Source organism: Amia ocellicauda, chromosome 13 (assembly GCF_036373705.1).
Source record: "Amia ocellicauda isolate fAmiCal2 chromosome 13, fAmiCal2.hap1, whole genome shotgun sequence".
Lineage (NCBI taxonomy): Eukaryota > Metazoa > Chordata > Actinopteri > Amiiformes > Amiidae > Amia > Amia ocellicauda.
The window spans coordinates 30,574,178-30,592,347 of record NC_089862.1 but is presented as its reverse complement, the minus strand read 5'-3'; the positions used below and the strand labels follow the sequence as shown (position 1 = coordinate 30,592,347).

At 35.1% G+C, this 18,170-nt stretch overlaps 1 protein-coding gene across 1 annotated transcript in view; it reads right to left on the bottom strand.

Moving 5' to 3' along the window:
• The window catches only part of chrna8 (cholinergic receptor, nicotinic, alpha 8), an 89,169-nt gene that overhangs the window by 25,644 nt on the left and 45,355 nt on the right, over nt 1-18,170 (bottom strand). Inside the window, exons 3-4 of the mRNA XM_066720586.1 lie at nt 14,103-14,147; nt 9,532-9,641 (exon numbers count right to left, since the gene is read on the bottom strand). Coding sequence (XP_066576683.1) covers nt 9,532-9,641; nt 14,103-14,147 — 155 coding nt within the window. The remainder of the gene's footprint in view (nt 1-9,531; nt 9,642-14,102; nt 14,148-18,170) is intronic.

Genomic DNA, 18,170 nt, shown 5'->3' with positions numbered 1-18,170 from the left:
CTACAGTATTGCTGGAGGCACAATTGTTTCAAAAACTGAGGGTAGCTTTACCAGACTGAAGTACATGTACACAATTCTGTCCTTTTTCAAGCAATTAAGAATTAATTTAAATATATTAAAATAATATATCAATGAATTCTACTACTACTAATGATTATGATTATTATTATGTAGTAGTAGAGTAGGCCTTTTTTCTTTCTTTTCTGTTGAATTGCATTTCAAAATGTGATGGAAGTGTACTGTGTATGTGATATACAATATACATGATATGCAGTTCATGCACTTAGAAATTGGGAAAGGTTCTGCACTATAGCACGGTCACATGAGAGAACACTATAACTGTTCTTAAAAACATTATCATAAATAATTTACAATCAAGAGACATATGTAAGACATACAAGAGAGTTTTCTCACTCAATAATACATGGGAATTTCACACAAACCGGACAAGACAAGGCTAATGCACAGAACCCACAGTTCAATCATAACACACACTGTATCCTTTATCAGGTTATTGATCATGTCAATCAATGGATTACTAAAACAAAGAACTGTGTAAACCTTGGCAATAAAGCAGATTTACTATATCCCATGGAGAACGGATATATTGTATATTATGAAAATATATTTCCTGCCAGCAAACACTAAACTTAGTTCAACCCACCTACCCAGCAACCTAACAGGATCACCCTCTTACATATTATATAATGGGTTCGAAAGCTGCATATTCGGGTACAAGAAAACACACTTAGGAGAAATGTGATTGTTGAAGAAAAAAAAGTATTCTTATTCCTAGACCCTCCAGGTTCTTGCAGGTCATTCTCATACTGCACATACTGCTTTCTACAGCAACAATTCTGACATTTTCAAAGGTACATCATGTGATAATTTGTTTATCAAATTTGTCAAAATAATAATTTACAAATTGGTAAAAAGGGTAAAAAATACAATACAATACAATACTATAGATATACAAACTGAGTATAATGTGTAATTTGATCAAAGTTATGAATAGTTATATATTATATATTATAGCATATTTTCAAATTAGTTCTGCTATAAGTAATGGACTATGAATTGTAATGCAATATTCATAAATGATTTACCTTCACTGACATATAAGCAGCACAGGTGTATTCATTATTGATGTTCTTACATAAATAATTGCAAAACTTTACACAAAAGAAGGGTTGATAGAAAGATTTTAAACTGCCCAGAGACTCAGGTGTGAAATCATAAGTATGTGTCTATTAATATTCAACACAATGGTTTGGACAGTTATCACTATCAAGTGATCATTTGCAGATGACATCTGTAGAAATTCTGATTGGAAGATGACACAAATTAAATTAAATTAAATTAAACACTCTTTGAGCAGAAAACAAAATCTAACACAAACTGGGCAGGATACAACTCTGAGCTGAGACGTGACAATGTAAACTTATTCTTAATAAATTAGTGTGTATCTAGGGCAGGTCAAATGTCAAATGTGTGAAAGAGCAATAGAGTAGTCTATCTATCAAAGCATGTGTAAATAAATAAATAAGACCAAGACAATACAATAAAATACAAATGGTAACATAAAAAAATAAAAGTTAACTCATAATACCATCCATAGTAATAGTAATACAAAGAATTATGCACATATATCAGGAGATAGAGGAACTATATGAAACTATATGAAAATTAATACATGTGTTTAGCCTATAGCAAGAAAGATGTAATTATTTGATCAAGGTTGTTCAAAAGAATGACAACCAATATCAACCAAAGTTTGACTTTCCACCCAGCACAGAGCCCAGGACCAGAGGGCACACCTGAAAGTCAATGAAATGCAGTTCAGGACTCAAAGCAGAAGATAGTTATTTACACAAAGGCTTGTGGGTGTTTGAGTAATGGGTTCAATGCCTGTTTGTTGTTTATTTGATACTATTAAGGTAAGATGCCTTGTAGAATCCTTAAGTGGATTTCTATGTAGTAAATAATTACTATCTTTATGCACTTGAATATAAAATGGCAGGTTTACCAAACATGAAGGCCATCCTCTACATTTCAATTAATCTATAATGGTCTTAGTTTGCATAGAGGAGGGGGTAGCCCAACTTCATAAGTTCGGGATGGAGGGAATCTGTTGTGATATGATATTCACATCTGTTCAATATTTAGCTGAGTGTATGAAAGTACTTTTGCCTCATCTAAATTAGTTTATATATTCCTCTTCATATATTCCCCTCCCTCACACCTTGTACCTATGTTTACTAGATTTTTACTAGCATTTTGTTATTTCACAGTATGCATTGTATGTATGTGGCAAATCAATTTTCTGTTGCTTGTATTCATAATATCTCTTGGCTAGCTGACACTATTTAATATCTATGTGCTTTCTTGAAACGTATTGAATCTGTTTTCACGGTTAAGATTTCCAAATAACAACACAGATAACAGAAGAACAACAACAGACAAATAAAACAAATAGACATGTATTGCCTCCAGTGTGTTTTTGCACTGAACTGGAATATTCATATATATACACACTTAATTTAATTGTCTTTATCTGTACTCCAAGTCCCCATGTGGGTGCTGAGTAACCTGAGGAATTCCAGAAAAATGTAAAGGATGATTAAATTTCTAACAGCCTGCTGATCAAGATGGGCTGAAGGCCTCCACTCATCTGTGATAGTACTTATGTTCAATGTTCCTTACATAACCTTTAATAATAATAAGCTGCAAATTATATGGTTTATGAGATCAGAGGAGACAATTTTGTTGAATATACAGCACAGGGTCCCATGTTACAAGATTAAAAGCAATTGACTCAATTTATGAATGGAGTGAAGGTGGTAATAAAATACAAAGATGTCTAATATAAGTTACTGACACTGTTCTAATCATACCATGAAATGATATGAATTGGGGCAGTAACCTTATTAAGATCATATTGTAGATCCTGCAAGGGGGAAATTGGAGAGGATACTTTCTATCTTTTTTACAAAGGTAATCTAGCCATGCACAAATAGTGATTTGTGGGTTGATGTGCAAAGCACCATAGAGTGGAGCCCAAAGCCGTGCATTTTAATCAAGAGATATTGCCTTGGACAGGAAAAGGACTGTCAGTATCACCACTTTACCAATAACTCTGCCATTGTTAGAAGCACTGGAAAGAAATGCTTGAGGTTGGCATCCATTGTACGTGTTACCTTCCCGTCACATTGGTCATAATCCCAAAATTAGTTGCCAAAACAGGAAACAGCTCTATGTTAAAGAATGTTCCTAAATTCCAATTAGTCACAGAAAAGCTCATCTCCAGCAAAGCAGTTTACAATCTGAATGCATACTGAACTGACAGGGAAATGGTAAAATGCCAGTTGAAGAAAATAAGGGTTTTCTGACTTTTCTGAAGGCAATGCATTCTCAAGTTAGAATCTCCCAACTAAACAACTCTTACCAAAGGCTACCAATTTCGTAATTTACAGACAGAGGTGGGATTTTCACTCTATTAAACACAAAATAAAGAACCTGTAGTGCGAAGGCCCAAATTAGTAAATTGCAGACAGCTGGCAATTGATAAGAAAATACATCTTATATCTAAATGAGAGTTATGAAACCCAACATTTGGTACTAGCTTCATTCTAATTTCTAACCACATTCAAGCTTTCAAGAGCTGAACACATTGTAGAAAAAGGTCTAATTAAGTAATAGCTTGATTAAGTGGTTCAATTAGCCTTAGTGACAGAGAGTTCAACTGATATAAAACCCAGTCAATCCTGAGAAGCAAGAATGAAGGACCCTGAGGTACATTAGCTATTTCTACTAGTTACAACCAAACCATTTTCTATTAAAAAAAGCATTTGCTTTGGTTTATTTTAAAGTGCTATTTGATTTATCTTTGGATTCATCAGGTATTTAATTATTTATTGTCTCCACCTAACATTTTATTACACTCAGGGGATCAAATGTATTCATATTTTCAATTATGCAATTATTATATTTAAAACATATATTTCTCATTTCAGTAGCAAAACAAGACAAACAAACAAACAAACAAAGCGATTGCAAAATATTTCCCACATTTAAGAAATACAATTTTGGTTCCACTACACAAACACTTATAAAACCTGCATGCCCACCATATCCAAGACAAATAACATTGCTACCATCCTTTTACAATTACTTGGAGCTCATCCCTGCAGGAGGGAGGTTTTAGGCTAAAGCCTACACTGCAGGCTTGAATTGAAGCCAGTAAGTCAAAGATAATAGTTTAAGACTTCTTGAAAAAGTTCAATTAGACCACCCAATGACACATGTGCAACTTAACTGAGAGGGAAAGAAGACACGTCGCTTCAGTGGACTTGTCTGAGTCATCATGGCTTCAGTGAGCAAGACATAATGAGATCCTTGATTTAATTTTGTTATAGGGAGACAGAGACCTCAGACAACCTCGGCAACGGTCTGAGGTGGGGGGGTTGTATCGAGACTGGCCGCAGGGATTCCTGGATACTCTGTGAACTGACGGCTGTGTGTGGAAGCTGCAACAAGCTGCCAAATAAGTGCCAGAAGTGTTTGTCACAAAGGATAATATTGGCTTAACAAGAACCCTTCCCACACCAGTTTATCACTTGAGACTGAGGGTGTACACGAGTAGAGCCAAACACGGGTGGCCCTGGGTTCTTGCTGTCCCTCCAAACGATCTGTTCACCTGTGCTGAAGAACTTCATAATGATATCCCAGGTGACCTAGCTACCATACTCCACAGAGAAGGTTCTCAGGTGAGGAAATATTGGAGACATTTTATGGCAGGTTGAATAACACCACAGTTTCCTCTTTGGTTTATATTGGGTGTAGCCAGGCAAATAAAAATATCTATGAAACATATTTTTCACTTTTGTTGAGTGGTTGGATGTTTTTGGTTGATTTAACTGTCAAAACTGACATGCACCTTCATTTGTTGCTGCTCAAACGGGAACAGCCAAAATGTCTTCTTTGAACTGATGTCTTCTTTGAGAACATTACTGTGTCGCTTCCCAGAAATCCATACCACAAGTGTTTTGCCCCCTTCTAGGTACCAAAGTTTCACCTGTTAGAAAAACAAATGGTTGTATATCTCTTCTTGCAATGTTATATGCAGATAATTTCCAGGTTGATTGACTGACTGTGCTTGATTTCTTATTGAGTGCCATACTCTTCAGACTTGAGCATTCTTATGTACGTTACGTGAAGCGACTTTAGCTTAACCGCTGGTGAGAGTATGCCAGTCCAGAATGTCAACGATGTGTGTTTCACGCTTTCTAATAAATACTGAAGTGGCATGTTAAAGTATGACTGCAGGCCTATGTAACGTTGTATAAGATTAATTAATCTTGATAAAAAAGAAGCCTACTACTGCAATCCAACAGGATGCTTAGAAAAATAGATTCTGTAATAAATTGTATTTTTTAAATAATTGTTCTATTCTGTAATGTGGTTCTGAGGGTTAAAAAATGTTTTTCTTCTCTCGTTTTTTAAATATTTTTGTTTACTTTCATTCAAGAGTCTGACTGATTAATTGCTCAGTCTCATCTGCATTCCAGTAAACACTTGCCTATCCAGGGGAGCATGCACTGTTAAGCAAGTGTAAATCTGAACATGTGTGAAATGATATTCACCCTGCATCTGTGTCCGTTATTACAGACTGTCCTTATGTCACTCTATAGCATAACAAGTAAGTCAGACACAAGAACATGTAAATGGCTGTATTATTTGGCAAAATATATCTACATGTCCAAATATGTTAGGTCCATTCAAGAGATGAAGACGAACCCAAAGCTAGGGCCGGATTAAATCAAAACTTTGACCCACCCGCTAATGTAAAAATACAAATCTGTACATCATAGCGGTAACATTTATGATTAGAAAAAAGCGGTATCTTACGCAAAATGAAGCTTAAACTGAGTACAGTTCAGTTTTGATTTAATCCGGCACCTAATAACATTTTAAAAATATATAACAGTTAATTATCAGTTCATTGTATTAAATCCAATTATATTTTTTACTGATATAATCATGTGAAAGCTTTTCATTGATTGCCTTTCTTCCTTCCAAGTGTGGAAATATACAGAATGTGGAATAGTTAGAAAAAGTCCAGATTAGATCCAGAAAAATATCTATGACTCAAAGGTTTTTAACTGTTATCTTCATAGTCAATAGTTAATATTTAATATACACAGGTGCATGTTTTCAATAAAAATGAAAATACACATTCACTTGCTTTTCTTCTGTACAGTAGCTGCTTAGAGATGTAAACTCCTGCACTGAGTCTGATTTTTCCACAGATGTTGTTTGTTGTTAATGTGGCTTTAAACAGGAGCACTGTATTGTTTTTTTATATAATAAAATAATATTAGAAACTCCTTACATACAAACACTGCAATAGGACGAATAGCATCGGACTGTGGATGTTTGTTCTTCAATACTGGACACAAGACTGTACTTGAACAATTTTGCAACACAACTGGAATGTTCTCCCTGACTTTGTAATGCGTGTGTATTCACACAGCTTGATGCCACAGTGCACCAGTTTTCATACCACTTGCTTTGTGTCGATTCAGGTTTAAGACAAATCTGGAAAACAGATGTGAATGTTATGTATTTATTTTAGCTTAGGTAGAGCGAAGAGGAACCAATTTATTTTGGAGTGCGATGTTTTGTGACTGCTGCACTTAGCTTGACATTGTTGCATAACTCCTGCTTTGCAAATGCAAGCCAGCAGCAGACATTTTTCACCTGAGAGGAATGGCTCAAAAGATGTGTGATCTTGAATACACCCCCTACAACTATTAACCCAAAACCAGTTTAGTGTTTTCACTATGGACTGCATGCAATGAAATTCCAGTGGCAACAAAAAAATCACAGTCTTCAGTAACACAATCATAGACTATATTGAAAAACAATGAGAGTTACTGTAGGAGAAAAGTCAAACCTCAGAAAAATCTGTAATTATGTCTGCAAAAACGAACAGTGTCTGATTACTGTTTGTTTTGTCTTTTTCACACGTACAGTTATAGTTGAAATTACTCGGCATTCATTTAAAAAAAAATGCTATTCAGTGATTCATTTACGTGAATAAATATTAATTTACATAAACTTATTTATGAACTTTTAGACTTTGTTAAACACAGACAAGATAAAACTGTAAGGATTATTTAAATTTCCATGAAGTGGGATACCCCCCTATTCTGTCTTAATGTATTCAGCATTTTGCTTTTGTTATATAAATCATTACAATTTGAACACTTATCAAGTTAGCACATTTCTGAACGATCACCCTAAATAACCTTTTAAAAGTCATGGACAACAATCAAGACAAAGGGATTTCCTAAAATTGTAAATATTCCTTTACATACATAATTTATTACATGTCAGAAACCCTTATGAAATCTAACATTAAAACAGTCATTAAGTAAGAATAAGTTAAATGCATTTTTAAATATTTTCATTCCACTCAGAAGCATTGTAATACCCAGTCGGTTTTGCTATTATAATATCCTGGTATGATGGTTTTATTCTGACCATGAAAATGTTTAATGTTGTGTATCATTTCATTAGACAACAATCCTCAACTTCATTTTGAGACTCAATATTAGTTGTAGTTAAATCTCTTTTGCTTGGTTCTAGGCTTCATTAAGAATTTCAGAATCACCTTCAAGGTAAAATGCATTTCTGTAATGTATACCATTTAATAGTTATTCTTATTGAAATGTCTCCTTGAATTATACCCAGACAAGGGGATAGTTGGTCCCATGTGCCTTGCATATTTTACCTACAATAGTCTGCTCAATGACAAATATAAAAACATTTTGGTGCAGCGGTTATATTCCGAACGCAATTTAATCTAGTGTGTAATTTATTGATAGACATATTTTAAAGCCACTACACATTTTACAAACAATTCATATAAAATATATCAACAGGTTTCATCAAGTGTTCCCTTATTTTGTAATGTTGTAGTTTATATGCAATCTCAGAGATTTATAGCAAAGGCTGAATGTTATTATTAAGTTGCATCATTTCATAATGTTGTTATTTCTTAGTTTTGTGCATGGAGTTTTGTGCTGTTACAGATATATTTTGTGGTGCCTGTTTTCCAGTTGGGGACATTCCTGTGCACAGAATTGTGATGCTTTTCTAAGTAACACCTCACAATGCAAGGACTAATGTTGCCACCATGGCATAAAGCAATTACACCTGTTATATAAGTTCAAAGTTCATTCTCAGTCTGGGCCAAATACAGTTATCCTTACCTATTTGGACAGAGAATCGATTTCAAATCCATTGAGTTTCCTGCCAAAACTACAGACACAATTACTTGATTAATCATAAGTATATCTGTGCCTAAACTCCTAGAATTTCCAATAGAGTTGTCAAATGTGAAATTACATGTTCTACTAAGATCTTACAGACAAGCATGTCAGCCATCTCAGCTTGCACCTGTCTTGAGTATCTTAAAAATGTTTGTGCTGATAGACATGTTAGTTACTCAAACCCTGGCTATGCAAAGCTTTATCGAAGAGAGCTCTACTTTCACCTGATTTTTAAGTAAATTATATAAAGCCTTTCTCTCCAATTTTGTATTTTTTTCTAAAATGGCTGAGCACAACCATTGGGAATTGGACTGTTTACTAATGCAGCATATGAACACAATATATAAATGTTCTATTCATTAATGGTTTAAGTGCTTACTTTTCTAGTATATAAATAAGATAGAAATAAGTAATACATTGAATTATAATTGCTTCAAATAAATAATTAATGTGAAAAGACTTTAATATATCTACTGAAATACAATTAAGGATGAATGGAAAAACTTATTGTGTTCTACATACTCAAAACTATTGAATTAAAACTAAAAATGATCATTAATGAAAAGTCGGGGGGTGGGGAGGATTCTGAAGGTGTAGATTGCCAGTGACTAACACTGACAAATAGACCTGCGGCTTAATCTGGGTCTCATGGCCTCCTTGTTATTGCTACACCTGAGTTCTAATTGAATTGAAGTTAGTAGCAAATCAGATCCAATCAGGTGTTTCAGAGCGTAATTATTAATGGTATGTATAATTCTATTCCTGTTTGCCTGCAGCCCTTAGGATTAACTACAATATCCCAGTGCCTACCTTGAAAGTGCGGCGAATCATGGCACTGACCTACCTCTCCAACATGCTGAAGGGATACTAGATTCTCCACTGTGCTCTGCAATGTCTGCAACGCTGACCTACATACAGCTTTCCCTTCCATAAGAGTATCTTTTAACTGACACTCCCAACTTTCTGCATCCCTGCTCCATGGAATTCCCTCTCCAGGGATCTCTCATACAACTCAGCTAAGACTGTTTATGTCAGGAGGATTTTACTGAATGCCCTGAGACACTTAGATGAGGAGCCTATAGGCTAACTGATTTATTGACTGAAAGAAACAACAACATCAATTTAACCTTTGCTCACACTGCAGCCAGCAGCACTACGCTGTAACGACTCATTGCCATTCTGCAGCAGCCCTTACCTGTTATACAGGAGAATGTCTGGTACCCAGATCTGGTTGGAGGGAAATCGCAGGTTCTGAACCCCCGGGTACTGTTCAGGGTTCCAGGTCAGGTATACATCAGTCCAATACTGTCAAACAGAATGAAAGTCACACTGTTATTTATAAAGTATATTAAGTTATGCATAACCTTACATAATATAAGTAACAGTTCAGAATTAAAAAACGTAATTGCAATTGATATCAAACACTCTGAAAAAACAACACTATACACATTAGCATGAATAGAAAGTCTACACCCCCTTGAACTGTTTCATGGATTTAAATGAGGATAATTTCCATTTATTTACAAACCATATTCCACACTGTTAAGGGGAAAAAAGGTTAAAAAGTAAAACAATTTGCACACCTAGATTTGTCAATATTTCACCATTCTTCTTTACAAAACTGTTCAAGCTCGGTCAAGCTCCTTGGGGACAGTAATCTTCAAGTCATGCCACAAATTTCTGATTGGATTTAGGCTGGGGCTCTGACGAGGACACTCAAGGACATTTACCTTTTGTTGCTTAGCCACTACAGTGTAGTTTTGACTGTGTACTTTGGGTCAATGTCATGCTGAATGGTGAACTTCAGTCCCAGTTGCCGCTTTCTTGCAGAGAGCAGCAGGTGCTGCTTATTAATGTGTTCTTTATTAATAAAAGTTTAATCAAATATTAATATATATACTTTATAAAGCACGGATAATGCCTTATGCATTAGTTATAACTCAGTTATATCAATACATGGAATGGCTAAAAAGTGTCCCTCTTATAAATTATTCATAATGAAAAATTGCAAAATGTATTACGAATGTGTCAAAGCAGTAGTGAAATTTGCTTTATAACCTGTTCATATATAATTTGAAAAATTGACACTTTTTAGCTACCTGCTACCCGACTTTGTGACCATTCAATCAATTGCTATAACTGAGTTATAACTAATTTACAATGAATTATCAATGCTTTATACAATATATATGAATTACATACTAAACATTTATAAACAATTAATAACACTAAGAAGACCAGTAAGAAGAACCTTATTATACAGTGTTACCAAGTTTTCTATACTTTGCTCCATTCATTCCACCTTCTATCCTGCCCGAGTCCCAGCCAATGAGAAACATCCCCATACCATGATGTTACCATCACCATGCATCACAGTAAGGATGGTGTTGTTTGTTTGATGCGCTGTGTTGGGTTTGTGACAAATATAATGCTTTGCATTTAAGCAAAAATGTTAAATTTTTGTTTGATCAGATCACATAACTTTTTGCCACAAAGCTACAGAAGATCAGTTTCTGTATAAATTATGCCTTTTACATTTTTGCCTTATCTGAATGCCTAATCAGAAACACAAAGTGTATAAAATTGTATATACATCACTACCTGGTATGGGAAACAATCAATGACATAAATACATTAATAATCAGACTCAATACAATTTTCACTCCATATTCAAACAAGATGATTTGAACAGACTTATTGTCTGAAGACATATTGGTTATCCCTATCTAGCAGGCTCTTTGGAGTACAGAAAAACAACACAAAAAATAATATAATTTCAGAAAGTCAAAGGGCAGAATTTCCTTTCTGTGCACTGCAGAAACAACAGAACAAACCAGACGTGTTAAAGTAATTTCCCCAGCTGAAGAAGATTGAAAAGAGATTCTGTGTTGATATCGAAGCCTGCCTGTTTGGCTTTGTTAAATGAATGCTCTGTAATTCCCTTCTTGTTCTTTTCACATGTTTTAACCACTATAACCAAATTCTTCTGCTGCCGACTCCATCTGTGTTTATTCTACATTCACTGGAGACATTGTACATTTGGGTATGTTTTGCTTCACCAATTCTCTTCTGTGCAATGTGACCTTTAATATGTGTTCAGTGTGCATCATCATGTTTTACAGCTACTAATTTGTGAATTTAATGCACCTGATTGTTATTTTATTTGGTTTCTCAGAATACTAAAATGTCTGGATGTTGTTGCTGTTTCAGTTTCTCCTAAATAAAGCAACCACTGCCTGAGTCAGAACCCTGTGTTCCCACTCCAAATAAAATAAATAAAATAAAAACTTTATTACACAATACACAATAAATTAAATTAAATAGGAATATTAGGTATTAGTCAGTGGCATGCTGTGATAGGTAAGAAGGCATACATTCATGGGATCATTCCTTTAAAAAAGTAAACCTACTGATATCACCTAAAAGGAGGTCAATGATGCATTTCTTTTAATCTTAAGTTGAGACATTCTCTGTAAGCATATGCTTGTTAAGTAAACATGTTATTAGACAGATATGCAAGGTTATATGGATCAAGCAACTTGCTTAATGTAAATGCAATGCATTATTCATGAAATCCACTATATTATTCTAATCATGACACACGCAGTCACCTGTGTCAGTTCACCAGACACAGAAAATGGCACATACTGAAAATATAGCAAGCATTTAATCAATTCAATGTAGTGTTTTTTGTGAGGTATCAACTCCATCAAATCATATCTGTCAGTTGATGACACAGGGCTCACGTCGGACAATCCCCTGAATGCATGCCTTTTTAATGATCATGGCACACCACTGTTTCATAATATGATATACTTGTTTTATAAATGTATCTGTTTAAAAAATGAAGAACTGTGTACTCTCATAAACAAATAAATCCCTGCGTCGTAAACTTATTACAGTAAGCTACCACATTAATCTCAGCTAGTAATATATTTTATTTTACTATTTATATATATTGAATATGTTTATTTCAAATATTAAACACATAAATCAACATTTGAAAGCTCTGAGAGGTTACTAAGGGTGCACTATGAAACCTTAAAATCATTTCACCTGTTCCTGATATACAGAACTCATAATTCTCTGAACCGGTATAAATGAGTATGTGATTTTAAGGAAAATGTGTGTTATTATGAAAAATCAGTGCAAAGAGGACATTTTTGCAATAAATTGGTCTGATGGAGACAGGCCTTTCTGAAAGACTTTCTTCATGGGAGTGTGGTGACTGAGAATAGTGTTCTATAAATGCACACCAATTGGGGACTATGCTACGTTAGTTTCAGAGTATTCCCTGGTGAGTTATGGTATAGTCTTTGAAGCAATTTCCAATGTGTACTGGGACGGCACTCTGGTCTCTGAAAGACAAATGGCGGTGATAGCACAATGGGATTGGACATTCACTGGGCTGATCTGAGCTCCATGTCATGGATACAAGGTAGTGAAAATGCTGAAACATAGAGAGAGATGTCATCCTTTTAACCCAGGCTCTCACAAGTCTCCCATCAGAAACACATCAGGTTAAGAATAAAGCCTGTGTGTTCAGTTGTATATGACACCTTTCCCTCCACTTGCATGGACAGGCAATGAGCGGATGTGCTGCACATTATGCCACAATTCTCAATTTTCTGCTGCTGTTTCACAGAGGAAAACATCAAATATATGGTATATTTTTTTTTAAATATCCTGCTGCCTTTGCAATACCTTTCCAAGCCAAAAATAAGAACAGCCAAATTTATAATGGGGTCAGTTTAATATTTAACCAATCCTTTAACAGTCCCAGAGCAACACTGTGAACCTAGAGTGATCTTAGTCAATTTAACGCTGACAGAAGCTAAAAAAATGTTTTACAGTAGCGTCAGAATGCTGGGTAGTCAAAAACGATTACTGTGATAAAAGACTGTTCATGTATATTTTGGTAAAACTAGAGTCCAATTCATCAAAACCATTAAACAAGCAAAAGCTGGAATTGTAGCAAAAAATATAAATAAATAAATATATACAAGCACACATTCATAATCACATTTTTTGATAATATAAGCTGATCAATTTCAACATTTCAAAAGTGACTCTTTTAATCAGCTATCTAGGTTACTTGCAATAAAAGTGCTCTTATCAACAGTGTGTGTTCTCTTTCCCTCTGCAGGACAGTCCCATAAAAAGAAAACAGTGGTAAATTACAGAGCAACGCAGAGACAACAAGCTATGCATATGTCTTTGGTTGTTTGTTTTTTTCTCAAGAAGAAATAGAAACAGTTTAACATAATAAAAACTAACAAAAACTGTTAACCCTTTATTTGCTTTCTTCCCTGGGCAGTGATGACATTTCCACCATCGGCTTCCATTATTTTTTTATTCTGAGTTTATTCTTACTTGGCAATAACAATCTGTTGATTTGTATGTGTGTCTTACATTATTTAAAGTGTTAGAAAACCAAGCTACCATATTAAAATACTGCTAGAGGTACTCAAATCAAGTATATATCTGTTATGCCTTTTTATTTGTGTATTATGTATTTTAATTCATATACCAGTTTCAAGAGCTTTGGGGATTTATAGAAAATTAGTAGGTTTCATAGATAAAAATTAACAGTTACTTCAAACTTGATGGGTTACTGACTATTCAATATGTGGCTTTTAGCTAATCTCATAGAACAATGTTTACCACAGGTTATGGAAATACGGCAATTGTATTAAGTTTTATATGTCTAAATGAGAGGGCTACAATACATGCAAATTAACTATAATAATAAAAGATAAGCCTTACCAATTGTAACCAAGCATTTGTAATCAGGACCTGATTCTTTTCATCCTATAAAAGAAAAAGAAAACAATCCATTTAAAACTCAAACATCACTTGTAATGAAACAATTACAATAATTTGTTCAGTGTGTTCTATAATTAGATAATGAGAAAAGCACCATCTCAAAGCATGAACAGGTTTGTTTCTGTTCATGTTTTGAAATGGTGTTCATGTAATATTTTATTAATATGAATAAAAATGCTTTGTGCACAAAAAATGTTTTTTTCATTTAAAATGCAAAAGCAAAAGGCAAATACACACGTGTAGCAAAAGCCAGCATTACATTTATTAATAACCTTTGGGAATTACAACCTTCATGACCTTTTAATAGTTCTTAATTTTTTCAAAACAAATTACTCGTGTAGCTAGTACCTCAAGGCACTGTACAATAATATTTCCAGTAACATGTGAAGCAGTAGAAACAAATTAAATTGATTACAAGAAAAGTTGAGATAAATAAAGCTTGTTGCATACTAAAATCCAGTAATGTTTTTATCTGATGTGGAGGACTAAGCATCATTATTTCCAAAAACATCAAATTCTGTTTCTACTTTACTTCTTATAGTTAAACTATTATTTAAAAGTCACATGTTTCTCTCCCTCCCTCTCTCTCACCATCCTTATCCACCTCTCACTCTCGATTTCAGCTGTACTCGCCCAATCTCTTTAGCTGCCACCTCTGGTGCCTTCTTCACCTGACACAAACAAAGCAGACTTCACTTCTGCTTACACCTCTCATCCCTCTCTATTGACTTTCTATCTTTCACAGAAACCTTGATTTCCCCACACAATGCTATCACTAACCCCGCCCTTTCTTGGCCCTGCATATTTCCATTCCTCCGGGGGCCGAGTGGGAGGTAGTGGCTGTCTCCTGTTTCAATTCTGACACTTTTCTGCATCCAGTTTCCTATCCCCTCTGTCTGCCAACACTTCTTTACCCCAGTGTGATAGAAATTCTCTCCCCTTACAAAACGTCCCTTTTTTGTTATCTGTTGGTTTAGCTATTCAATTTCGACGTGAACTTTTCCTCTTTCTCTCATTTTTTACCTCCTTTTGACACTATAGCCCCTCTGCTTCACACTCTTCCATAACTATCTATCTCTACCACTCTGGGCCTTGCCTATTCATGTATTGTACTGTGTTTTGTTTCACTATATACCTTATTATGTAGTGCTTTATTGCATAGGCATTTAATCTGGACTCTGGGATAGTTAGAAAACTTGTCAAATTTGCAGATGATACTAAAATAGGTGGCTCAGCAGATACAATCTTGGCAGCACAGGCTATTCAAAGGGACTTAGATAATATTCAGTTGTGGGCCGACACCTGGCAGATGAAATTCAATGTGGACAAGTGCAAGGTATTACATGCAGGTATCAAAAATGTCCACTATAATTACACTATGGGAGGAATAGAACTAGATGAAGTAACACATGAGAAAGATCTAGGAGTCTACGTGGACTCCTCACTTTCTCCATCCAAACAATGTGGGGAAGCAATAAAAAAGGCAAACACAATGTTAGGGTATATAGTCAAAAGTGTAGAATTGAGAACAAGGGCAGTGATGTTCAGACTGTACAATGCACTAGTTAGAGCTCATCTGGATACTGTGTGCAGTTCTGGGCTCCACACTTCCAGAAAGATATCGCTGCTCTAGAGGCAGTTCAGAGGAGAGCAACCAGACTTATTCCAGGTCTGAAAGGAATGTCCTACTGAGAGACTGAGGGAACTGAACCTCTTCACCCTGGAACAAAATCATGAAAGGCATTGACCACATCAAACCAGAGGAGCTTTTCCAGATCAGCAGGGACACACACACCCGGGGACACAAATGGAAATTGGGCTTCAAGGCATTCAAAATGGAAAACAGGAGACACTTCTTCACACAGAGAGTCGTCACAATCTGGAACAAACTCCCCAGTGATGTGGTTGAAGCATAAAGTTTGGGAACATTTAAAGTCAGACTAGGGATCCTTGGATCACTCAGTTATTAATGGACACCAAACGAGCATGATGGGGCGAATGGCCTCCTCTCATTTGTAAACTTTCTTATGTTCTTATTGGATGTGTGACAATATGCTCTAGAACCCTAGACGAATTCTGGATGGATGTTTTTAATGCTTACAGCATTTAATGTCTTATCCGGGATTCGTTATTGGTATTGTCTGATATAGGCTGCTTAATACAATCCTGAACTGAAAGACATATTTATTATTTTGGACACAAATGGGCTAATCGCTGAAAAACCTGAACATAAGTGGATGAAGCAACTTGCTGAATGTAATCAATCCACTTCTTTCTATGAAAAGCATTTGCTATGCAGATGGATTTGAATGCCAATGTCACTGCAGTATTTATTTCTTCCTCAGATGAGAAAATACATTTACATATCAATTTGAAAGGCACTCGTATTTGTTGCTAATCCTGACAAAAACAGTTCAGAAGAAACAGCTCGGCGTTAGCTATTCAGGATGCAGCTTTTCCCCCTTTTGCCTTTATCATTGTTAAGTACCTCCAAAATATGTTTGACTCAGCCTTGGGTCTGAACCGTGGGATAAATGCTTATTTCGTAAACCCCTTCAGCAAGAGATAATGCTTTTTAATTTGGAAGTACATTAACTACAGTCACAGGCAACTTTACTGAGAGACGGAGAAGGTTAATTGGTAACAACTGACTGTGTTTTCACATCTGGAAATTCTGGATAAATAAACTTTCTGAGCAATTAAAATCTCCCCCAACCTAATAACAACCCTGAAGTGATTGTGTGTGGATGCCAACAGCGGTGAAGATCAAAAGATGCTTAGTGATCATAACATGGCATCTGCCCTTCACACACTCAGTAGGATCACAGATAATCTTGAAGCACCTCAGGAAGCATCCCATTAACAAAGGGTCTCACAGTGCCTACAGCCTGGTTTACTGACACAGGCTTAAGCATTTATTTCCAACTTTGATAGTTGTATATATTTCTCTACAGTTCTCAAGTGGAGGCAAAAAAGTATTGCCGTACATATTGGCCACCTTATCGGTGTGTATAAAAAATGAAGCCATTTCATCAATGTGTACCGTGAAAGACATTCGCATTAATATTTGGCTATTTTTAAATGTATCGCGTTAACTGGATTATTCTTTAGCGATGACGTAAACACAAGCTCCAGAAAGCGTCTCTGGGATTATCGTCGACACCTTTTCCAGCCTGTTCTTAACGGTACCTCAGCATCATGACTGGATCAATTATTCCAAGTTTTATTATCCCATATAAACCAGGAAGTAAGCAAAGTAAATATAAATATGCCAGCATATGTAAATAAATATAATTTAATATACTCACATGCATGCCATTTTCGTCCATTATAAAGGCTATCTTTAAAGTTATATACAGCTTAGTCTTTGTAAAGGCCATACATACTCTTGAAGATTTATGTTTGATCCTCCCTTAAAAACTGATTAACACTCTTCAAGTCAGAGAGATTTAGTTACTGAACATAGAATTGTATCGCAAGCTTTATAAAACAGATGATAAAGTCTCTAAATTTATCCTCAACATCTATATTATTTTTTTAATATATCCTCAAACAGGAACACTGTGTTCTGTAGGTGGCCAATTTCTACATATTCTCCATGTACTCTTAGGTATGTGCTTTGCTTTTCTAATTGTTTGAATACAATACCTAGCTATATTGTCTGCACTATATTGAACAGACACAGGAGTGACACCTAGCACGCCCCACATTCTAAAACAAAGTCATTCCCACGGGAATAAAAGGGTGGCTTTCTTTTCTGGGTGACCTTGTACATTGAGTTATACACAGTTTTATTTTTTTGCTGTTAGCGGTTGATAGTTTTTTTCAGTAGATACACAAACAACACATAGAAAATAATAATAATAATAATAATAATAATAATAATAATAATAATAATAATAATAATAAAGAGTTACACACACTTTATTACATATATGAATCTGAATTTAGGAAGATATTTAGCATTTTTAATTCCTTTATACACATCTAATCCAGGTGCCCAAATAT